Raw genomic sequence first — 26,540 nt, forward strand, 5'->3', positions numbered from 1 at the left:
AACGATCATTTTGGAACCGAAGGTTAATTAGTAATTATCAGCCACAAATATTTTTCATTTTTCTCGGATATTTTTCTCTCAGTGGAAAAACTAAGTTCAAGATTAATTGACAAGGCGCCAATCCGTCTTGGTCCTAACAATAATCTTATTCGCCTTTAAATCTTTAATTTTCTCCTTGTACTCCACTTTTTCCCTTTTGTAAGTGGGTAAGAAATAAATTATTATTTACCATTATTACTTCTCGCTGACACGATCCTGATTTATGAATGGGACCTAAGCACTTCTTCTGGTTATTGCATCGTATGTCAAGTGGAGATCCAGCGTTTGCCATACTTTTTTTTTCGGCATTCATCTTAAGGCCAAAAGGTTTGGCAGCGTCCCTGACTTGATTAAGGCAATGCTAGAGCTTTTTTTTGAAGGACTCTAGGAAGCTGATATAGTAAGCGAAATCAAAATCTCCGAATCTTTTATTATCCAACTGGACTCCATGTCCGTCGCAGGTCCAGATAATATAATCACCGATAAGAATAAACAACAGTGGTCATATCACACAACCCTGTTTCACAACTATCTTGGTAAAAAAAATAACGGTTAATCCCGTCACTTGTCTTCACGCAGCATTCTGTGTCTTTGTAGAAAACTTCATGATTCGAGTGAGCTTATCAGGAATACCGCAGTATTGGAGAACCGCCCAAAGTATTTGAAAATCTGCCGAGTCCAAAGCTTTCCTGAAGTCTATAAAGAACTACCAAAATTTATTGCGTCATTCATTCGCTTTTTCTAGCAGCATTCTAAAAGTAAATACAAGATCAGTGCATGATCAGCTTGTCTGAAATCCATGCTGCTCCTCTCGGGGATGTTCGTTCAACGTTGGTTGGATATTATAAAGGAGTATAGTCGCCAATAGTTTGCTAGGTATGGATAAGAGGCTGATACCTGTGCAGTTTTACCCCTTTGAAGTAACGCCTTTTTTTAATATTTTGACAAGATTAATTTTGGTCCAATCCTTAGGAACTACTTCTGTTCTCCAAATTATAGAGGAAACGTAACCTATACAGTTATACATGCAGCTACTGAGCATTTAATTATTTCAGCAATTCGGTCTTTCAAAGGGGACTTTCCAGACGTCAGATTCTTAGCTGTCTTTAATATCTCCCCACTTGAGGGTTCTTTAATATCAACGGATAGACTTAGAAATGGGGTGTGTGGTATATCTGTATTTCTTGCAGGTGGTGGTCTATTTAACAACTTTTTGAAATGCGTCACCCAGGCTTCGTTCACTTTATCAGGGTTAGTAAGAAGTCGTCCAAATTCTTCTTTGACGGGTGCATCTGTCAATTGGACATTTTTTAACTATCTCATTGGTATTGCAATACACTGACCGTCTAGCAGCTTATTCAGCCTTCTGAGCTTTCTGTTCAAGGCAACGGCGTTAATCAGCACGGACACTCTTCTTCATAGCCTTATCAAGCATAGCAATACTCTAATCCAACAGGGTGTCTCGCATCAGAGGAAAGAGTGTTGAGAGATTTCATTTTGCTAGTCCTCTTCCTGATCAGATTCCACGATTCGATGGAGATCCATTCATCCTTTGGCGACTTTTTTCTACCGAGTGTTTCGTAGGCAGTATTATTGTAGGCTTTTCTGATAGCAGTTCGAGCTGTATCTGGACTTTCATCTAACATCGGACCCAGGGTTTCAAATCTGTTGGTCAGTTTTAACACCAACTGTGACCGAATTTCTAAGTATCTCAGTTTCTCGCAGTCATAGGGCCATTGCCTAGCTGTCCTTGCTTTTCTTTGGGCTGACAACTTTACTCTGATTTTTACAGCCATCTGGCTATGGTCAGATAAGAAGTCATCACATCTAAACGCGCGCACATCACATAACGACGTCTGCCACTTCTTACCAATACCAAAGTGGTCAATCTGGTCTTTGTGAGGCCATCAAGAGGAATAAAAAATTTTTATTTCTAAACAAGTTCACAACGATATTAACAAACCTGTAAACCAGTCAGCTGAATCCTTGTGCAAAAATAAAAGATTAATCAGACAACAATTAGAGTTTTAAACAGTTGCCACAGTTGCATTTTAGTCCCGTTTTCAGAAAAGAAGACTACTTTTTTAAATTGTATAATTTAAGGTGTAAAATCAAGAAAAATACTAACTTTAAGATGTATTAATGCATTTTCTGTCTCTTTAAAGTAAATTGTGGAATTGCAGTTTTTCAGAATAAGCTAACGTTTTGGACTGAGTCCATTGGTGAAAAAAGCCTCGATATAGTCGGAATTGACAAATTCAAAAAAGATTAGTTAATTCTTTTCAGTGCAGATTTTGATCAGTCTTAAAGGACACAAAACCTCTAGTTAAGATTAACAAATTTGAAAATCCCCTCTAATACTTGATGATCTTGGTCTTTTTTATTCTTACATTTAGTCTATAGTAACAAATACATAGTCGAGACGATCTGGACACATTTGATTCAAGTTTACAAATTGTTTTTATTTTAATCAAGCACTGAGACACAATACTGACTTGGGTATAAATAGCCTATATATAGGCGCCCAGGGATTTTCTTACCCGAAAACAAGAGCCAAGAGCTTATATGGCACTTGTGATGAGGCCGGAAGAGCCAAGAACTTCTTCCCACCAAGTTTCATCACGATTTTCCCACTCTAACTGTTTTCCAAGATTTCCGGTTTCCTCCTCCAATTCTTTCTAATGTCACCAGATCCGGTCGAGATTTAAAATAACAGCTCTGATACACAAAGTCCTTCTGATTATCAAATTTCATTAAGATCGGATATCCCGTTCGGAAGTTGAAAATACCTCACTTTTTCTAATTTTCTGAATTACCGAATTATGTACCCCCCAACTCCCCCATGGAGAGTGGATCCGGTCCGGTCTTGTCGATCACGTGTCTAGGACTTGTGCCTATTCTTCCCACCACCACCAAGTTTCCTCTCGATCTGTCCCCTCTAAGCATTTTCCAAGATTTCCAGTCCCCCCCCCCCCAACTCCCCCCAACGACACTGGATCAAATCGGGATTTAAAATGAGAGGCCTGAGTTACGAGGTCCTTCTAAATATAAAATTTCATTAGGATCTGATCATTCGTTCATAACTTAAGAATACCTCACTTTTTTCTATATTTTCTGAATTAGCCCCCCCCCCCCCCCGCAAATCCCCCAAAGAGAGCGGATCCGTTCTGGTTTTTAATCACGTATATAGGACTTGTTCTTATTTTTCCTACCAAGTTCATCCAGATCTCCCCACTCAAAGTGTTTTCCATGATTTCAGATTTCCCCCTCCAACTCCCCCAATGTCATGGGATCCTGTCAGAATTTAAAATAAGATTTCTGAGACACGATATCCTTCTAAATATCAAATCTCATTAAGATCCGATCACCGGTTCGTAAGTTAAAAATACCTTTTTTTCTAATTTTTCCGAATTAACCGTCCTCCCACTCTCCCCTAAATTGTGGAATCGGGGAAACGCATATTTTTAATTTAATTTGGTCTGGTCCCTGATACGCCTGCCAAATTTCATCATCCTAGCTTATATGGAAGAGCCATAACTAGCAAAACCAGGACAGACAGAACTACAGACCGACAGAAATTGCGATCGCTATATGTCACTTGGTAAATAACAAATACCATAAAAACCACTTAGGTCACGAGTTTCAAATAAGTCGGTTAGAACCCTAATTTTGGGGAAAAAACTCGTGTGACGTTAGCGACGACGAAAAACTGAGTGAACTTATGTTTATGTAAATTTCAACAGCATAATTCAAATCATGTTTCCCCTGTGAGTGGTCGCATCGGTTTTAGCATCTATGACGAATGCAAAATTACACAAGAGGGTAAAACAATTTGAAAAAATAAAGAAGAAGGCATGGAACAAGGAACAGCAAAAATCACTCTGAACAGCTAGAGAAAAAGGCATTGAACAAAAAACAGCGAAGATCACATTGATTTGCAAACGAAAATGCTACACAATAAAATCTGAAGTTAGAATTGCAAAACTACAATAGATTCAAGAAAGAGAATTCTTAACTCGTCTGTGACCGATAAACAGAAAGGATGAATTAATTTTTAGTGTTAGTGACGTGTTCAAAATTACAAAAGATGACACATGACTTAGAAAAGTAAAAGAAAAGGACATAGAACAAGAAACAGCAGCAAATCATCACATTGAAATCCAAACGGAAATGTGACTTAAAACTAAAAATAACACAATAATTATTCTATTGCATAATTTAGATAGCTCAAAAATTACAATAGAATAAGGAAAAAAGTGGAAAGGCAGGCAGAATCGTCACTAGAATAACACGAAAACAATGTTAAAAAGTAATAAATTGAAGAAACCAATAATTTGCCAGTTATTAAAAAGGATCCGCAAAAAAAATAATTGGCAGAAAAAGCAGCTTACCTCTAAGATTTTTTCACTGGCAAGGATTTCACGAACAATTGATGTTCCATCCGCTGTAGGTTGATTTCTAATAGAACTATCCATCCTTAACTGTAAGAAGAAACAGTAAAAAGAGATCGATTAGGAAAATACTTTGTTTCTAGCCGTTCTTTCATTTTTTGTTGTTGGGGGAGGGAGTAAGCCCAGTCTGGTTTTATATGAGGGTCCTCGTGGCTTGGGGTCTTTAGGGTGTCTTCAACTGACAAAATTCAAACTGTTTACTGGTCATTTCGTGGCCTCCTAAACCCTGTCAATCAAAAACAAGAATTCTCTTAAATCTATAGTATAATTCTGAAACTTATAATTCAAATAAACTGTCGAGACAAATTGCACCTGAATGGTTTTCTACTTCAACCCATCTGCAAATCCTGACACTTGTGGGTGTCAGTTTCAAATCAGCAACTGAAAAGCTCCTTTTTTGCCCTCTTATTGGGTCCTCTACAGCTGTCTTCCCTCTTCTGTGAAAAATTACTATTCCTTTATTCCTGGGAATGATTGCTAAAAAATTTTACCTAGCCAAGTCTCGAACAGCCAAGCTAAACATGCCCATTTTTTCCTTTTTTTAAATAAGATTTTTTCTACCAAAGTTAGCGTGGTTTTTTTATGAAGGTTCTTACAACACTTTCTAAGGCTCCACATCTATTTTAATTGCAAAGTGTTTGCTTTTTTTGTAAAGATAAGAGTGTTCACTTATTCAGCAGTATATTTAATATTCCCAACTTGGACTTGTTTCTTCTTTGGATATTTGATCTTTTAAATTTGATAAATATTGATTTTTTTTCTTCTTTTAATGATTTCTTAAAATTTAGAGCTCTTTTTCAGTGGCTCAGTTTGTTCATTCCATCATTTTAGATAATACAAAAGAGATGTGCAATGGGACCCGCCTTATTATAACTGAATTATGTAACAACATAATTAAGGCAAATTTAATTACTGGAGAGAAATCAGGAAACGAAGTTTGAATTTCTCGAGTTACAGTCTAATCTAATAAAGTTAAAGTTGGATGTATTGTTCAATGACATCAACTTCCACTTTGACCCGCATATGCCATGACTATGCATAAGTCGCGGGGACAAATTTTTGAATTTGTAGGCGTTGAATTTAGTTCTCTTGTTTTCAATTTTGGTATACGTGGCATTTTCTTGTGTGAAAAAACAATGTACCTTAAAACTTCTGCTACTTCCTGAAAAACAACCGATGAACATATTATGAATTGTGGAAGGAGGTCCTGACAACAGCCAAAAAAACTTCTTCTTATTAGAATTATGTTTATTTTCCTATTTAAATAAATGATTAATAATTATTTATGTATATGTTTATCGATTTTTCCTTTAAATTGGTTACATATTGACATTTCAGGTCACAAAAATGATCTAAACAGGTCAAAACTTTATGAAACAATTTCTGTTTTCCCCAGGTGACGCCTTATTTTACCATCAAACCTATGGTGACGCCCTGACATCCAGAAGAGGCTGTGGTTAGAAGACAAATGACAATGAGAAACCACATACAGAAGCCTGTCGTGTTTTGAGTGTCAGGGCCCAGTAGCAAAGCCGCCGTACTCTTGGTACTATCAGTATATGTATATTAAACTGTCAATCCATTTTCATTTGTTTTTGTACAGTAAATTGCGATTAAATTTTTGGTCTTCAGAAGGCATTTGTGGTGTCAGTCCTTTAGTTTTATAGCTCTTTACTTTTCTTTGAAAAGCTTATTTTCTAGAAAAGTTTTTTTTTAATAATTTATGTTATTTGTTTATTAACGTATACTTTTTTATGAAAAAAACAAAAGAGAATCAATGACAGTCTGTAAAATATTGTCTAAAATTTGAATCTGTTTTCATTGCAGGATCCGATACATACTGTCTCCAGCAGCAGCTGATAAAATAGAATTTCGAAATTCCATGTTTTGGTAATTTTTATTGGTCTAAATGTTGTCCATGCCATATAATTCTACCCATAAACTAAAATTTCGACCCTCTATTGACATCATATTTAACTTGGATGCAATAATGCGATAAGCACGCTTTCCGTCAGGATCTTCAGATAAATTAATTCGTCACGTATCCCGAATGAAATACTCTGCGGACTGATTTTTGAATCTTTACCAAAGACCTCTTGGATCTGCAAGATTTCCAAATACAAGAATCTGTGTGAAGAGTATTCGCATTACAGAAGGCATTATGGACAGGGCCGATTCTACGAATGCATCAAACCACTGTTCCTCGTCGAGTTCAACTCCACGAGCCAGGCATGTAGAATAAAGATGCTTTATAAGTAGAATGATATCCATATCATCATTAGTTACAGCAATCATAATGATTGTATTGATTGTATACATTAATTTATTTGCTCTTAGTTCAAAATCTGCAACAGCTAACCCTGAAAGATCCAACTTACTAATGTAAGTCGTTCCTGAGGTATTGTTGTGTCACCCTTTTGACAATCTACATGCTCAGAGTTCGTTTTTATTTATTTCAAATCTGTATAAGTATTTTATGAAATTAGTTCAATATCCTCCATGACAAACTCTGTAAGTTCTAACTTCTCACACCAAACTGCTCTCTAAAATGTTTCTATTTTGCCGTTTTAACAATTTGCATGCATACTGCGTTGTGTGGTTCAGTTCAATTTTCTTCCTCAATATTTCTTAAAAATTTCACCTTGATACTAGTTGCAGCAGAAGCATTAACATGTTGGCTTTTGGTCAGCTAGACATCCTTCTCAACAAGCTCTGGAAGTTTTACTTTAATACTATTAGCTGTTCATAGAACATTGCCGATATGTCCTTCTGATGACCACTATAACCATAGTTCTAATGTAGTTCAACTTCGGCCTCAGAACTTCCTGAAATTTTCATCTTAAGACTCTTAGCTTTACAAGAAGCTGCAAAAGAAGTAGCAATTGGAGTAGCAGTAGTAGTAGCAACAGTTTTGGTGATAGTAGCGTGCATATATTTTCTTTTGGTCAATTGATCACCCCTTTTAAGCATTCTATGAAAATTAAAACTTGCTACTCAAATCCATTCTTCAGATATGCATTTTTGACAATTTGCATGCATATAGTGTCTCTTGATTTAGTTCAAATGTTTTCTCAATATTATCTCAAATTTTCAAATTTGTATACTTTGCCTCAATTGTACTAGTATCACAGTGGTAATGGTTGTAGTAGCATTAGTAGTGTCGTATTAGTAGTAGCAGTAACAACAGCGGTAGCAGTATTAATAGCAGTAAAATTATGACCATGATACCTTTTGGGCAGGTGAATATCCCCTTTATGATACCCCGAAAATTTCATGTTGATACGGCCAAAAACTCCAAAAATACTGCTGATGCACCCTTGTAACCCCCTTTCACCTTAATATTCTTAGCTTTATAAGTGGTTGTAATATAAGCGGTAATATGAATAGTTTAGCAGTAATAGTAGATGTAGTAAAACCATCAGTGGTAGCAGTATTAGTAATTGCAAGAACGTAGTCACTTTTGGTCAATTGATCTCCCGCTTTAACAGGTCTCTGAAAATTCAACCCTACTGCTAAAATTCATTCTTGAAATACGCCTTTTTGACAGCTTGCATGCACATAAAGTGTTTAGATTTAGTTCAAATTTCCCCTCAGTAGTCTGGCAAATTTTCACTTTTATAAAATTAGCCTTGATAGTACTAATATTATAGCAGTAGTTGTAGTAATAGGAGTAGAAGTAGCAGTAAGTGTTGTATTAGTAGCAATTCTAACATTAGTACCAGCAGTGTTAATAGCTATAGTTGCATGCACATGTTACCTATCGGTCAGTAAAAATTCACCAAGATTCATCTTGATACCGTAAGCTGTTCAAAAATATTATTGATATGCTCTTTTGACAATCTGTATACACGTAGTATGTTTTAATTTAGTTCAACTTTCCCTCCACATTTCCTCAGATGTTCATTTGAATATACTCAGCCTTGGAAGAACACGCTAAAGAAGAAAAAGTTTCACTGGTAGTGATCATAGTGGTAGCACGAGTAGTAGTGGTAGCGTGCAAATATTGACTTTTGGGTCAACTGAACATTTTCTATATCATTTCCTGAAAATCCCAAATTAATATACACAGTCACTCCTGAGTAACGACCTTTTGAAAACGCGTTTGCACATAAAATATTTTGATTTAGTGCTACACTCTCCTCTAAATTCTCTGAAAGGCTCACATGAATACCTTTTTCATTTTTGGAAAGTAAAGATCAAGCATAAACACTTTTCTCAATAGCATATACTATATGCAAATGGATGAATTACATAAATTACAGCCCATGCCCTTTGAGCAGTGGGGGGTAGGTTTGACATACCCAAAGACACAGTTATTGGACCTTTCAACCATGCTAAACAAAGTAAATCTCAAAATTTACATTGGACATACTTGGGAAAAAGTATGGGGACTGGTTGCCCTTCAATCATGTTTGACTCTTTAAAATAGGACTTTGAATTTCCAATCGAATGAGCTCCTTTTGAAGTTTGTAAGACAACTCCCTCTGTTCAAAGTGCTTTAGTGAAAAGAAAATAATAAAACAAATAATGCAATATGCCCACATTGCTCTTTACTTAGAAAGGACTATAGCGCTGCCTATGATTACTTTGTGGGCTTTAGATATCTATTATATATATATAAATAAGTTGTGTGTCTGTCTGTCGACTAACGTCATGTTTGTGTGTCGACTGACGTCATTATAAGGATTGAGCATTATGCCGTCATGAAGTTGTTTGTCCTTTCACGTCATGTTTTTCGACTGACGAAATTACAGACCGAGACACAGATGACGGCCGGGACACAGGGAATATAATTTATCTATCTATATATATATAAATAAGCTGTCTGTGGATGTGTCTGTCAGGTGACGTCATGTTTGTGTGTTGACTGACATCATGAAGTTACTTGTCGTCATTGTTGTTATGACGTTGACGTCATTAAAGATATTTAAGACATGTCGTTCACGTAGAAATCTATTAATATTTAACTTTAAAATGACTGATGAACTTACAATGGCAACAGCCGAGGAAGATGCTCAAAGAGTCTATACCAAAAAACTTGCGGCTGATAGAGAAAGTCAGAAAAGAAAGCGAGCCGAGGAATCAAAAGAACAGCAAGGAAACATGCTTGAGGCTGATAGAGAAAGAAAGAACAGAAAGCATGCCGAGGAACTACCAGAGCAACACGAAAGCAAACTTGCTGCTAAAGGAGAAAGTGAAAAAAGAAGGCGTGCCGAGGAACTACCAGAGCAACATGAAACCAGACTTGCTGCTAAAAGAGAAAGTGAAAAAAGAAGGCGTGCCGAGGAATCACAAGAACAGCAAGAAATCAGGCTTGCTGCTGATAGAAAAAGTAAGAAAAGAAAGCGTGCCGAGGAATCAGAGCAACCTGAAAGTTATCGTCTGGCATTCAGGTACAGCCCAGTCGATGATTATAGCTTGAGTAAATGTGTTCAAATCGGGACTATGTCTAAAATTTGTCCCTATTGCAAGGCCTTGAAATTCAATGGTGAAACAATGGAAATGTGTTGCGCCTCAGGAAAAGTTAAACTTCCTCTATTGGCTGCACTACCAGAGCCATTGAAGACTTTCCTTACTGGAACTACATCAGAATCTAAGCGTTTTTTGTCACAAATCAGAAAATATAACTCATGTTTCCAAATGACGTCGTTTGGAGCCCAAATCGAAAATACAGATCAATTTATGTCTACTTTCAAAGTAAAAGGGCAAATTTATCATAGAGCAGGGTCCCTTCTACCATTCTCAGGCAAGAATCATAAATTTTTACAATTGTACTTCATCAGTGATAGAAATTCTGAATTGAATGCACGTTGCGAAATTTCTCCCAACGTTGTAAGGACAATCGTTTCCCAATTACAACATCTTTTCCACGAAAATAATAATTTAGTGCGTCTGTTCAAAACAGCCATCGATTTGATGCCTACTGATACGCATAAAATTGTTATTTCCGCTGTCAAAACGCCTCCTGGCCAACATGTGCGTAGATACAATGCTCCAACTATCGACGAAGTGGCAATCGTTATGGTCGGTGATAAGTTTTTACCTCAAGATATTATTCTTAATAAGCGAAACGCTCAGTTGTTAAGAATTGCTGAAACTCATCGATGCTACGATGCCCTACAATATCCTATCATTTTTTGGGGTGAAGCCGACGGCTATCACTTTAATATTAAATTGATGAATCCAACCACTAACAAAGAAATGAATAAGAAATGCAGTGCAATGCATTATTATTCCTATAGACTAATGATTCGGCAGGATGAAGAAAATTATATTTTAAAATGCCGTGAATTGTTTCACCAATTCGTCGTTGATATGTATGCTAAAATTGAATCAGAACGTTTGCTATATATCCGCCTGAATCAGACCAAGCTCCGCTCTGAACAATACATTCATTTGCGAGATGCAGTTATAAATGACGGTAATACCACAAACGTTGGAAGATTAACAATTTTACCTTCGTCATATGCTGGCAGTCCCCGTCATATGCATGAATATGCTCAAGATGCTATTGCGTATGTTCGTCTCTATAGTCGTCCAGATATATTTATTACATTTACATGTAATCAATCTTGGGACGAGATACTGCAGCTTTTGCTTCAAGGACAATCGGTTTTGCAAAAAAACTGCTGTATACTGAAGTGCCTTCGTATTACACGTGGAATACTAAAAATAAAGTATTTGAACGTCGAAAACAGGGTAAGTCAGTCGACGGCCAACCTACCATCTTCAAAGATACCACGATAGGAAAACTCTACACCGTTCACCCCAATCAACAGGAATGCTTCTTTCTACGCCTGCTTTTGGTTAATGTACCCGGTCCGACATCCTTTGAGTATTTGAGAACTGTAAACGGTACTATACATGATACTTACCGTAGTGCATGCCAAGCTCTGAATTTATTGGAGAATGACCAACACTGGGATAACTGCATCAATGACGCGTGCGAAACGTCAACCCCAAGTCAAATTCGTGCATCGTTTGGCATCATTTTAACAGCTTGCTCTCCATCAGCTCCTACAGAGTTATGGGGAAAATATAAGTCAAAAATGTCCGAAGATATACTCCATCGAAAACAGTTAGAGACGTCAGATATGAATTTTGATTTTACATCAGAAATTTATAACTACACTTTAGTTATTATAGAAGATTTGTGCGTACGTATGGCAAACAAACCTCTTCAGGATTTGGGAATGCCTTCACCTAACCGTATCGCTGCTGTTTCGACATGTGTAGAATTCGATCATGAACAAAGTTACAGTACGAGTGATCTATTGTCGTATGTACAAAATAACATTTCCAAGTTAACGTCGGAACAAAAAGAAATTTATGATACGATAATGCATTGTGTCGATAACAACGTTGGAGAAATTTTCTTTTTGGATGCGCCAGGAGGTACTGGTAAAATGTTTGTGATAAAACTGATTCTGACATCAATTCGATCAAAAAGTGATATAGCGTTGGCAATTGCGTCGTCCGGAATAGCCGCAACATTGCTGCCTGGTGGAAGAACTGCTCATTCCGCTTTGAAATTGCCTCTGAATTTGCATTCTACAGAAACTCCCACGTGCAATATTTCCAAATCATCTGGGATGGGTAAAGTATTGCAGCAATGCAAACTTATTATTTGGGATGAGTGCACAATGGCACACAAAAAATCGCTCGCGCCTCTGGATCAATGCTTGAAAGATTTGCGAGGGAAGTCGAAACCCTTTGACAGCACATTAATATTGCTTGCGGGAGATTTCAGGCAAATATTACCTATAATACCTAGATCAACTCCTGCAGACGAAATGAATGCTTGCCTGAAAAAATTCTAATTTATGGGCACACTTAAAAACATTAAAATTAACTACAAATATGCGTGTCCGATTGCAAAACGATGACTCTGGTCAAACATTTTCAGATCAATTGCTGGCAATTGGAAACGGAAAGCTCCCAGTAGACTCAATTTCAGGACGTATACAACTACGTGCTGATTTCTGTAATTTAGTGACGTCCAAAAATGAATTGATTGAAAAAGTATTTCCGAATATTCTAAAAAATTATAAAAATAATAAATGGCTAAGTGAAAGAGCGATTCTCGCACCCAAAAATATAGACGTCCACGAAATCAACAATATTGTTTTGACCAAGATTCGAGACCAAGCATTCCTTTACAAGTCAGTCGACACAGTTTTGGAACCAAATAAGCGGTTAATTATCCATCTGAATTTTTAAATTCCGTGGATCTTTCAGGGTTTCCACCACACGTGATACAACTAAAAATAGGCGTACCAATAATACTTTTAAGAAATATCAACCCACCAAAGCTTTGCAATGGCACGCGACTTGCCGTAAAAAAAAACAATGGAAAACCTAATAGAGGCCACAATCTTGACAGGGCCTTTTGAGGGTGAGGCTGTTCTTATTCCTCGCATTCCCATGATTCCAACGGATCTGCCTTTTCAAATTAAAAGATTGCAATTCCCAATTCGATTAGCATTTGCAATCACCATTAACAAAGCTCATGGTCAATCATAAGAAAAATGTGGTATAGATCTTAATACTGATTGTTTTTCCCATGGGCAATTGTACGTTGCATGTTCGAGGGTCGGTAAACCTGACAATCTATATATATGAAGCGACAATTGGACAGCAAAGAATGTTGTATATTCGCAAGTTTTACGCAGTTAATTTGTATTGTGTCTATCTATCTGTCTATCTATATAAAAACGAGTTGTGTGTATGCATGTTTGTTTGTTTGTAAAAAGAGCGTTTGTATATGACGTCATTATTAGTACATACGGCTTTGTATATGCACAAACAATGGGAAAGCAAAGAAAGTTGTATATTCGCAATTTTTACGTAGTTTGAAACAAATATATAAATCTATCTTAATTCACAGGTGGGACACAACTACAATGGCACGCAACTAATATGGCGCGTAACGACTTACGCGCGCGGGTTTTTGTAGTTTTTACCTTCTTTTTAGTTTTTTTAGTTTTTTTTTTACTTATGTCCTGGTCGTCATTTATACTCCCTGTGTCCCGGTGCTTTGTTGATTGCTAATCGAACATTCCTTTTGTCCCGGTCGCTTTCTCTTTGAGTGTCGTCATTTATTTTTTTCTTTTTTAGTTCTTACCTTTTTTAGTTTTTTTTAGTTTTTTAGATGAAAATTTTTTTTTCGTTTTTTTCCTTTTTTTCTTTTTAGTTTTTTATTGGTTTTTACCTTTTTTTTTAGCTTTTTTAGTTTTTTTTCGTTTTTTCTTTTTACTTTTTTTTTTTAGTTATTATTTTTTTTATTTTTTTTTATTTTTATTCTTAATTTTATTAGTTTTCTTTTTCTCTTCTATTTTTCAGTTTTTTCCTTTTTTTTTAGTTTTTTTTTTAGTTTTTAGTTTTTTTAGTTTTTTACCTTTTTTTAGTTTTTTTAGTTTTTTTTAGTTTTTTAGCCTTTTTAATTTTTTTTTATTAGTTTTTAGTTTTTTTTGTAGTTTTTGCCTTTTTTTAGTTTTTTCAATTTTTTTTTTTAGTTTTTAGTTTTTTAAAATAAGTTGTGTGTCTGTCTGTCAGGTGTCGTCATGTTTCTGTGTCGACTGACGTCATGAAGTTAGTTGTCGTCATTTTTGATATGACGGTGACGTCATTAAAGATATTTAAGACATATGTTCACGTAGAAATCTATTAATGTTTAAGTTTAAAATGACTGATGAACTTACAATGGCAAAAGCCGATGGAGATGCTCAAAGAGTCTATGCCAAAAAACTTGCTGCTGATAGAGAAAGTCAGAAAAAAAAGCGTGACGAGGAATCAAAAGAACAGCAAGGAAACAGGCTTGAGGCTAAAGAACGCAAAACCACGTAGTTAGATGAAGATCCACCTGGACAGCGAGAGGCAAAACATATCAAAACTGAAAATGATAGCGATGATGATTGGGTTTGGGATTTTGACTTGGATAAGGTCATCAATGCCTACCAGATTTTAGTTAAAAAAAACAAAGGTTCGGCGATATGTATTTCATAGTGAAGCTGAAAAATAAAGAAGAAAAAGAAAACTGAAAAAAGAAAAAATGTAAAAAACTAAAAAATACTAAAAAGAAAAAACACTCAAAGAGAAATTACAGACCGGGACACAAATGACGACCGGGACAGAGGGAATATAAATAACGACCGGGAAACTCAAAGAGAAATTACAGACTGGGATACCGGGACACAAATGACGACAGGGACACAGGGAATATAAATGACGACCAGGACACAGGTATTTAAGAATATCGTTCAAAGACAAATTTTTAATTGTAAGAAGACCGTTGAAAGAGAAATTTCTAATTGTAAAATGACTGGAGAACCTACTATGGCAACGGTATCACCATCGAAGTAGATAACCAGTGGGTTGTTCCATATTCCCCATTATTATCAAAAACATTTAATGCACATATAAACGTTGAATACTGTAACTCCGTAAAGGCAATCAAATACATACGTAAATACGTCAACAAAGGCAGTGACATGGCAGTTTTTGGCTTGCAGCCCGAAATCAAAGATTTCGACGAAATCGTACAATACCAGGCTGGAAGATACATAAGCAGTAATGAAGCTGTTTGGCGAATTCTTTCATTTCCGATATATGAACGTAGTCCAGCTGTTGTTCACTTAGCGGTACATTTACAGAATGGTCAACGTGTTTATTTCTCGGAAACCAACGTGCAACAAAGAGCCCTGAATCCACCGGATACAAAATTAACAGCTTTTTTTCGCTTTGCAAAAATGATTCTTTTGCAAAAAAACTGCTGTATACTGAAGTGCCTTCGTATTACACGTGGAATACTAAAAATAAAGTATTTGAACGTCGAAAACAGGGTAAGTCAGTCGACGGCCAACCTACCATCTTCAAAGATACCACGATAGGAAGACTCTACACCGTTCACCCCAATCAACATGAATGCTTCTTTCTACGTCTGCTTTTGGTGAATGTACCCGGTCCGACATCCTTTGAGTATTTGAGAACTGTAAACGGTACTATACATGACACTTACCGTAGTGCATGCCAAGCTCTGAATTTATTGGAGAAGTGACCAACACTGGGATAACTGCATCAATGACGCGTGCGAAACGTCAACCCCAAGTCAAATTCGTGCATTGTTTGGCATCATTTTAACAACTTGCTCTCCATCAGCTCCTACAGAGTTATGGGAAAAATATAAGTCAAAAATGTCCGAAGATATACTCCATCGAAAACAGTTAGAGACGTCAGATATGACTTTTGATTTTACATCAGAAATTTATAATTACACTTTAGTCATTATAGAAGATTTGTGCGTACGTATGGCAAACAAACCTCTTCAGGATTTGGGAATGCCTTCACCTAACCGTATTGCTGCTGTTTCGACATGTGTAGAATTGGATCGTGAACAAAGTCACAGTACGAGTGATCTATTGTCGTATGTACAAAATAACATTTCCAAGTTAACGTCGGAACAAAAAGACATTTATGATACGATAGACCCAATTTCAGGACGTATACAACTACCTGCTGATTTCTGTAATTTAGTGACGCCCAAAAATGAATTGATTGAAAAAGTATTTCCGAATATTCTAAAAAATTATAAAAATAATAAATGGCTAAGTGAAAGAGCGATTCTCGCACCCAAAAATATAGACGTCCACGAAATCAACAATATTGTTTTGACCAAGATTCGAGACCAAGCAGTCCTTTACAAGTCAGTCGACACAGTTTTGGAACCAAATGAAGCGGTTAATTATCAATCTGAATTTTTAAATTCCATAGATCTTTCAGGGTTTCCACCACACGTGCTACAACTAAAAATAGGCGTACCAATAATACTTTTAATAAATATCAACCCACCAAAGCTTTGCAATGGCACGCGACTTGCCGTAAAAAAAAAACAATGGAAAACCTAATAGAGGCCACAATCTTGACAGGGCCTTTTGAGGGTGAGGCTGTTCTTATTCCTCACATTCCCATAATTCCAACGGATCTGCCTTTTCAATTTAAAAGATTGCAATTCCAAATTCGATTAGCATTTGCAATCACCATTAACAAAGCTCAAGGTCAATCATTAGAAAAATGTGGTATAAATCTTAATACTGATTGTTTTTCCCATGGACAATTGTACGTTGCATGTTCGAGGGTCGGTAAGCCTGACAATCTATTTATATGCAGCGACAATTGGACAGCGAAGAATGTTGTATATTCGCAAGTTTTACGCATTTAATTTGTGTTGTATCTATCTATCTATCTATCTATATAAAAACGAGTTGTGTGTATGCATGTTTGATTGTTTGTAAAAAGAGCGTTTGCATATGACGTCATTATTAGTACATACGTTTTTGTATATGCACAGACAATGGGAAAGCCAAGAATGTTGTATATTCGCAATTTTTACGTAGTTTAACTCCTGCAGACGAAATGAATGCTTGCCTGAAAAATTCTAATTTATGGGCACACGTAAAAATATTAAAATTAACTACAAATATGCGTGTCCGATTGCAAAACCATGACTCTGGTCAAACATTTTCAGATCAATTGCTGGCAATTGGAAACGGAAAGCTCCCAGTAGTGGGAAAGCCAAAAATGTTGTATATTCGCAATGTTTACGTAGTTTGAAACCCATATATAAATCTATCTATATTCACAGGTGGGACACAGGGACACAACTACAATGGCGCGTAACTAATATGGCGCGTAACGACTTACGCGTTCGGGGGGGCTTGGGGGGTGCGAAGCGCCCCACCAACTAGGTGGGTGCAACAGCTAGTATATATATATATATATATATATATATATATATATATATATATATATATATATATATATATATATATATATATATGTATATATATAGTTGCCAAACCGTTGTGAAATGTGGCATTTACTTTTGATTGTTGGCTTACTGTTATTATCACATAGAATATTTATAGACAGAAGCATACTTCACAATGAAAAACTTCATTGTTTGAAGAAGCATCGAGGCATCGAGGCATTAGCTTGGTCTCTATAGATAGCAAATTAAATAAAAAAAAACTAGTTTTTTTAACTGAAAGTAGGGAGCGACATTAAAACTTAAAACGAACAGAAATTACTCCGTATATGAAATGGGTTGTCCCCTCCGCAGTCCCTCGCTCTTTACGCTAAAGTTTGACTCTTTGCCACAATTCTACTTTTTAAAACAATTAAAAACTTTAGCGTAAAGAGCGTGGGACTGCGGAGGGGACAACCCATTTCATATACGGAGTAATTTTTGTTCGTTTTAAGTTTTAATGTCGCTCCTTACTTTCAGTTAAAAAAACTAGTTTTTTTTTATTTAATTTCTGAACGTTTTTGAATTAATGCATGCTTAATTTTGGCTCTCCGCACATAAATTATAGAAATGAAATTAGTATATTAATTTTTTTTTGGCTAAATGGCTTTCTCTTAGTTTTGATCAGACGATTTTGAGAAATAAGGGGTGGGGAAGGAGGCCTAGCTGCCCTCCAATTCTTCGGTTACTTAAAAAGGCTACTAGAAATTTTAATATTCAACGAACGTTTTTATTAGTAAAAAATATAGGTAACTTAAGAATTAACTTACGTAACAAACTTTTATATTCTTATATTTTTATTATGTGTACGAGGGGGTTTGTACCCTCGTTACTACCTCGCTCTTTACACTAAATCGTAAGTTTTGTCCCAATTCTTTAAGAATGACCCCTGAATCAAAAAGGCCGTAGAATAAATAGTTGAAATCACTAAAAATATTTTAGCATCAAGAGCGAGGTATCTATCTCCTCCTAAATACCTCGCTCTTTATGCTAAAGTATTTTTAGAACCCCTCATATGCGTAATTATCTCTGTTCGTTTTAAATTTCAATGCTATTCCTTACTTTCATTTGAAAAAACGTTTTCATGTTTATTTTTTCATTGTTTTTTTTATAGTAATGCTAGAAAATCCTGCGCCCTTTTCATTGAATTTTTCTTCCCCCGTGACATATTCCTCAAAGGAAAGATCCTCCCACAAAGCCCTCTCCCATCAACCCCACCCCCCAAACCAAAAAATCCCCATGAAAACGTCTGTACACTTCCCAATAACCATTACTATATGTAAACACTGGTCAAAGTTTGTAACTTGCAGCCCCTCCCTCAGGGATTGTGGGGGAGTAAGTCATTCCCAAAGACATAGTTATTATGGTTTTCGACTATGTTGAACAAAAGGGCTATCTTAAAATTTTAATCTGTTGACTTTTGGAAAAAAATGAGCATGGGAGGGGGCCTATCTGCCCTCCAATTTTTTGGTCACTTAAAAAGGGCACTAGAACTTTTCATTTCCGTTAGAATGAGCCCTCTCGCGACATCCTAGGACCACTTGGTCGATAAGATGACCCCTGGGATAAAAAAAAAAAAAAACAAATAAATAAACACGCACCCGTGATTTGTCTTCTGGCAAAAAATACAAAATTCCACATTTTTTAGATAGGAGCTTGAAATTTTTGCTATAGAGTTCTCTGATATACCGAATGCGATAGTGTGATTTTCGATAAGATTCTGTGACTTTTAATGGATGTTTCCCCCTTTTTTCCAAAATAGGGCAAATTTTCTCAGGCTCGTAACTTTTGATGACAAAGACTAAATTAATTGAAACTTAACATTTAGAATCAGCGTAAAAATTCGAATCTTTTGATGTATCTTTTAGCATCAAAATTCCGTTTTTTAGAGTTTCGTTTACTATTGAGCCGGGTCGCCCCTTACTACTGTTCCTTACCACGAAGTGTTTGAAAAGAAAATAATTCGGTATTTCGGGGCTTCTGACATTATTACTCCTTTGCGGAAGTTAGGCTCAAAATTGAAAAAGGATTATATTTTTTCTCTGGGCCCCTTCCACCTCTTAGTTCGTTTATTTTCCCGTTAGTTTTCACCTGTTTTCGCTTTATAGTTGTGTTATCTTTTAGCAGTTCTTTCGTTAGTTGAGTTATGGTTGTGGTATATATGTTTTATCGCTCGTATAGTTGTGTTATTTTCAAATTATACTCCATAATAGAGAGGCTCTGAACACCCAGCATTGTATATTAAGCTCTTAATTTGACATTTTTTTCTAACGTGACCAGATTCGTCCTGCGCCCTTTTCATTGAATTTTTTTCCCCCATGGCATATTTCTCCAAGGAAAGATCCTCCCACATAGCCCCCTCCCTCAACCCTACCCCCAAAACCAAAAAAATCCCCCTGAAAACGTCTGTACACTTTCCAATAACCATTATTATATGTAAACACTGGTTGAAGTTTGTAACTTGCAACCCCTCCCCCAGGGGCTGTGGGGGAGCAAGTCATCCCCAAAAACATAGTTATTATGATTTTCGACTATGCTAAACAAAATGGCCATCTCAAAATTTTGATCCGTTGACATTGGGAAAAAAATGAGCGTGGGAGGGGGCCTAGATGCCCTCCAATTTTTTTGGTCACTTAAAAAGGGCACTAGAACTTTTCATTTCCGTTAGAATGAGCCCTCTTGCGACATTTTAGGACCACTTGGTCGATACGATGACCCCTGGGAAAAAAAAAAACAAAAAAAAAAACAAACAAACAAATAAACACGCACCCGTGATTTGTCTTCGGGCAAAAAATGCAAAATTCCACATTTTTGTAGATAGGAGCTTGAAACTTCTACAGTAGGGTTCTTTAATACGCTGAATCTGATGGTGTCATTTTCGTTAAGATCCTACGACTTTTAGGGGGTGTTTCTGCCTATTTTCCTAAATAAGGCAAATTTTCTCAGGCTTGTTACTTTTGATGGCTAAGACTAAACTTGATGAAACTTATATATTTAAAATCAGCATTAAAATGCGATTCTTTTGATGTAGCTATTGATATCAAAATTCAATTTTTTAGAGTTTTGGTTACTATTGAGCCGGATCACTCCTTACTATAGTTCGTTACCACGAACTGTTTGATATGACACATTTTAGACTGAGATGTGCTGTAGACAAGCTATAAGAGAAGAACAGTGCGGTCTTAGAAAGGGTCGACGATGTGTCGACCAAATTTTCACTTGTAGGTTAATAATTAAGAAGTGCCTAAGTTATTGAACACCTTTGGTGCTCAGTTTCATATATCTTGAGTAAGCCATTGATTCTGTTGATAAAAGAGATTTAGCGAAGGTCTTATCCTTGTATGGTAAACCATACAAATAAATTAAAGTGATTAATGCAGTGTTCAAGGATAACACTGCTGCGGTTAAAGTAGCAAATGCGGTTAGCAGCTGGTTTAGTATTAAATCAGGAGTTTAGCAGGGTTGTGTTCTATCCCCCTTTATATGTATCATTTTTATGGACTTTGTCTTAAGGACAAAGGAAAAATAGGGGAGGAAAGACTTTCCTGGACTTAGATTACGGTGAAAATTTAAGCATCCTAGATGAAAGCGTAAGCAAAATGAATGAACACCTTTAGAGGTTTTGCAAGTTCAGGAAGCTAAAAAAAGTTTTGCACAGATAGACCAGGCGGTTCCGGTAAAAAATTTGCTTATAAGAATTTATACCACTTTCTAAGTGGAAAAAAATCACCAATTAAAATTTTTGGCCTATACAGGAATAGCAACAACTGTATTGCCATTTGAACAAACAAAATACAATACCTTTGTCTTGAAAGTCCCCCTTTCCTCAAATTCAATTTTCGGCATAAGACCTGATTCAAAGAAAGGTTTATAATTGGCTCAACTAAAAGTTTCCCTAGTCGAAGAAGCAGCCGGGCTTCCCACAAATGGCTTACAAAATATGAATTAGTTGTTACGGTCCATTGTAAATCCAAAATTGCCATTTGGTGAGGAAATTCTAATTGCTGGAGGTGATTTCCGATAGTGCTTACCAGTTCAACCTCGAAGAAACTGCAGTAAAACCCTCGATTTGTCATTAAAAAAATCATCTTTGGAAGTATTTCAAACATACTTTCCTTTGAAAAAACTTTGCAGGTCGATCTTGAACGGAAAAAAAATATAGAGGTTGATACTGAACAGAAAAAAAAGAGGGGTCGAAGCAGAACACAAAGTATTTCAAAAAGACATCCTCAAACTGGGAAATGAACATTTTTCTGAAAATGACCTTATTGATATCAAATTACGGGAAGACATAATTTCCGGCGGCAATCTAATTGAGAAAATTTTGAAGAATGTTTGTCTAAACAAAGTATTAATTTAATGAAGGATCGACTTAATTCTAGTTTCAATCAACAAAGAAGTTAGTAAAATAAATGTGATAATTGTGAATCACCTCGCAGAAGAATACAAGTCATATGGGAGTTACGATTCTGTAAAACATAAATAAAGGAGGTATTGAATTTACTCCAATATTCCTAATAAAATAAAGAAAAATAAACCACTTCACATAAAATTAAAGAAAAATACTACAGCTATGCTTGTGCGTAACTGTAATATTTACCACCACTTGATATAAAAATAAGGATAAATATTACAGTTATGCTTTTGTGTAACTTAGATACTACAAAAGAGATGTGTATTGGGACCCGCCTTATTATTACTGAATTATGTAACAACTTAATTAAGGCAAATTTAACTACTGGAGAGAAATCAGGAAACGAAGTTTGTATTTCTCGAGTTACAGTCTAATCTAGTAAAGTTAAAGTTGGATGTACTGTTCAATGACATCAACTTCCGCTTTGTCCCGCATATGCAATGACTATGCATAAGTCGTGGGGACAAACTTCTGAATTTGTAGGTGTTGACCTTAGTTCTCTTGTTTTCAATTATGGTATACGTGGCATTTTCTTGTGTTAAAAAACAATGTACCTTAAAACTTCTGCTACCACCTGAAAAACAACCGATGAACATATTATGAAGTGTAGAAGGAGGTCCTGACAACCACCAAAAAAACTTCTTATTATTAGAATTATGTTTATTTTCCTATTTAAATAAATAATTAACAATTATTTATGTATATGTTTATCAATTTTTCCTTGAAAATGGTTACATATTGACATTTCAGGTCACAAAAATGATCTAAACAGGTCAAAACTTTATGAAAGAATTTCTATTTTCCCTAGGTGACGCCTTATTTTACCATCAAACCTATGGTGACGTCCTGACATCCAGAAGAGGCTGCGGTTAGAAGACAAATGACAATGAGAATCCACATACTGAAGCCTGCCGTGTTTTGAGTGTCGGGGCCCAGTAGCAAAGCTGCCGTGTTCTTGGTACTATCAATATATGTATATTAAACTGTCAATCCATTTTCATTTGTTTTTTTACAGTAAATTGCGATTCAATTTTTGGTCTTCAGAAGGCAATTGGGGTGTCAGTCCTTTACTTTTATAGCTCTTTACTTTTCTTTGAAAAGCTTATTTTTTCATATAATAATTTATGTTATTTGTTTATTAACATATACTTTCATATGAAAAAAGAAAAGAGAATCAATGACAGTCTGTAAAATATTGTCTACAATTTGAATTTGTTTCCATTGCAGGATCCGATACATACTATCTCCAGTAGCAGCTGATAAAATAGAATTTAGAAATTCCATGTCTTGGTAATTTTTATTGGTCTAAATGTTGTCCATGCCATATAATTCTACCCATAAACTAAAATTTTGACCCTCTATTGACATCATATTTAACTTGGATGCAATAATGCGATAAGCACGCTTTCCGTCAGGATCTTCAGATAAATTAATTCGTCACGTATGCCGAATGAAATACTCTGCGGACTGATTTTTGAATCTTGACCAAAGACCTCTTGGATCTGCAAGATTTCCAAAAACAAAAATCTGTGCCAAGAGTATTCGCATTACAGAAGGCATTATGGACAGTGCCGATTCTACGATGGCATCAAACCACTGTTCTTCGTCGAGTTCAACTCCATGAGCCAGGCATGTAGAATAAAGATGCTTTATAAGTGGAATGATATCCATATCACCATTAGTTACAGCAATCATAATGATTGTATTGATTTTATGCATTAATGCCTTGCGCTTAGTTCAAAATCTGCAACAGCTAACCCTGAAAGATCCAACTTACTAATGTAAGTCGTTCCTGAGGTATTGTTGTGTCACCCTTTTGACAATCTACATGCTCAGAGTTCGTTTTTATTTATTTCAAATCTGTATAAGTATTTTTTGAAATTAGTTCAACATTCTCCATTACAAGCTCTGTAAGTTCTAACTTCTCACACCAAACTGCTCTCTAAGATGTTTCTATTTTGCCATTTTAACAATTTGCATGCATACTGCGTTGTGTGGTTCAGTTCAATTTTTATCCTCAATATTTCTTTAAAATTTCACCTTGATACTAGTAGCAGCAGTAGTATTAACACGTTGGCTTTTGGTCAGTTAGACATCCTTCTCAACAAGCTCTGGAAACTTTACTTTAATACTATTAGCTGTTCATAGAACATTGCCGATATGTCCTTCTGATGACCATTACAACAATAGTTCTAATGTAGTTCAACTTCTGCCTCAGCACTTCCTGAGATTTTCATCTTAAGACTCTTAGCTTTACAAGAAGCTGCAAAAGGAAGTAGCAGTTGGAGTAGTAGTAGTAGTAGCAACGGTTTTGGTGATAGTAGCGTGCATATTTTTCCTTTTGGTCAATTGATCACCCCCTTTAAGCATTCTATGAAAATTAAAACTTGCTACTCAAATCCATTCTTCAGATTTGCATTATTGACAATTTGCATGCATATAGTGTCTCTTGATTTAGTTCAAATGTTTTCTCAATATTATCTCAAATTTTCAAATTTGTATGCTTTGCCTCAATTGTACTAGTATCACAGTGGTAATGGTTGTAGTAGCATTAGTAGTGTCGTATTAGTAGTAGTAATAACAGCAGTGGAAGCAGTATTAATAGCAGTAGTATTATGACCATGATACCTTTTGGGCAGGTGAATATCCCCTTTATGACACCCCCAAAAAATTCATGTTGATACGGCCAAAAATTCCACAAATACTGCTGATGCACCCTTGTAACCCCCGTTCACCTTAATATTCTTAGCTTTATAAGTAGTTGTAATATAAACGGTAATATGAATAGTTTAGCAGTAATAGTAGCTGTAGTAAAAGCATCAGTGGTAGCAGTATTAGTAGTTGAAAGAACGTAGTCGCTTTTGGTCAATTGATCTCCCGCTTTAAGAAGTCTCTGAAAGTTCAACCCTAATGCTAAAATCCATTCTTGAAATACGCCTTTTTGTTAGCTTGCATGCACATTAGATTTAGTTCAAACTTCCCCTCAGTAGTCTGGCAAATTTTCACTTTTATAAAATTAGCCTTGATAGTACTAATATTATAGCCGTAGTTGTAGTAATAGGAGCAGAAGTAGCAGTAAGTGTTGTATTATTAGTAGTTCTAACATCAGTAGCAGCAGTGTTAATAGCTGTATTGCATGTACATGTTACCTATCGGTCAGTAAAAAATCATCAAGATTCATCTTGATAACGTAAGCTGTTCAAAGATATTATTGATATGCTCTTTTGACAATCTGTATGCACGTAGTATGTTTTAATTTAGTTCAACTTTCCCTCCACATTTCCTCAGATGTTCATTTGAATATACTCAGCCTTGGAAGAACTCGCTAAAGTAGAAAAAGTTTCACTGGTAGTGATCATAGTGGTAGCACGAGTAGTAGTGCTAGCGTGCAAATATTGACTTTTGGGTCAGCTGAGCATTTTCTATATCATTTCCTGAAAATCCCAAATTAATATACACAGTCACCCCTATGTAACGACCTTTTGAAAACGCGTTTGCACATAAAATATTTTGATTTAGTGTTACACTCCCCTCTAAATTCTCTGAAAGGCGCTCAATAACATATACTATATGCAAATGGACGAATTACATAAATTACAGCCCATGCCCTTTGAGCTGTGGGGGTGGGTTTGACATACCCGAAGACACAGTTATTGGACCTTTCAACCATGCTAAACAAAGTAAATCTCAAAATTTACATTGGACATGCTCGGGAAAAAGTATGGGGACTGGTTGCCCTTCAATCATGTTTGACTCTTTAAAATAGGACTTTGAATTTCCAATCGAATAAGCTCCTTTTGAAGTTTGTAAGACAACTCCTTCTGTTCAAAGTGCTTTAGTGAAAAGAAAATAATGAAACAAATAATGCAATATGCCCACATTGCTCTTTACTTAGAAAGGACTATAGCGCTGCCTATGATTACTTTGTGGGGTTTATATATATATATATATATATATATATATATATATATATATATATATATATATATATATATATATATATATATATATATATATATATATATATATATATATATATATATATATATATATATATATATATATATATATATATATATATATATATAGTTGCCAAACCGTCGTGAAATGTGGCATTTACTTTTGATTGTTGCCTTACTGTTATTATCACATAGAATATTTATAGACGGAAGCATACTTCCCAATGAAAAACTTTTGTTAACTACTGCTAAAAAAAATTCCTGAATAAATAATCTGCAAAATTTTTACCGATTTCTAAAATTTGTTGACTTCTAAATCTTCTAATCCTTGTTGGCTAAAAGACAAGCTATTTGAAAATACTAAAGTTCAAGTAAAATTTGTAATACAAAACTTAGACTAACTGATAAGATAGCCATGGTAACATAGATAAAATGAAAGTGATACATATGTTTGGTTAAATATGTTGTTTTTTTATAGTACTTCAGACCAATAAATCCTTTTGAACTGAAAAACAAAATTGTTTTGATGTACTTCATTAAGAACACAAACCCATCAAAGTGATATGCTGAGTTGACTACAGGTTAGAAAACTGCTTCTACTAATGACTGGCGAATGGCAAGTGTATATAAATATATATATATATATATATATATATATATATATATATATATATATATATATATATATATATATATATATATATATATATATATATATATATATAAATATATATATATATATATATATATATATATATATATATATATATATATATATATATATATATATATATATATATATATATATATATATATATATTTATATATTTATATAGATAAATTTAATGACTTACCTCACTTTCCTTTTGTCCTAA

General features: G+C 35.3%; 1 protein-coding gene across 1 annotated transcript in view; it reads right to left on the reverse strand.

Annotated features, from left to right (window-relative positions):
- Nucleotides 1-26,540, reverse strand: part of LOC136026311 (uncharacterized) — a 40,681-nt gene extending 14,141 nt beyond the window's left edge. Inside the window, exons 1-2 of the mRNA XM_065702732.1 lie at nucleotides 26,520-26,540; nucleotides 4,431-4,520 (exon numbers count right to left, since the gene is read on the reverse strand). Of these exons, the coding sequence (XP_065558804.1) occupies nucleotides 4,431-4,514 (84 nt within the window). The 5' untranslated portion in view covers nucleotides 4,515-4,520; nucleotides 26,520-26,540. The remainder of the gene's footprint in view (nucleotides 1-4,430; nucleotides 4,521-26,519) is intronic.

Source organism: Artemia franciscana, chromosome 4, assembly GCF_032884065.1.
Source record: "Artemia franciscana chromosome 4, ASM3288406v1, whole genome shotgun sequence".
In the NCBI taxonomy this organism is placed as follows: Eukaryota; Metazoa; Arthropoda; class Branchiopoda; order Anostraca; family Artemiidae; genus Artemia; species Artemia franciscana.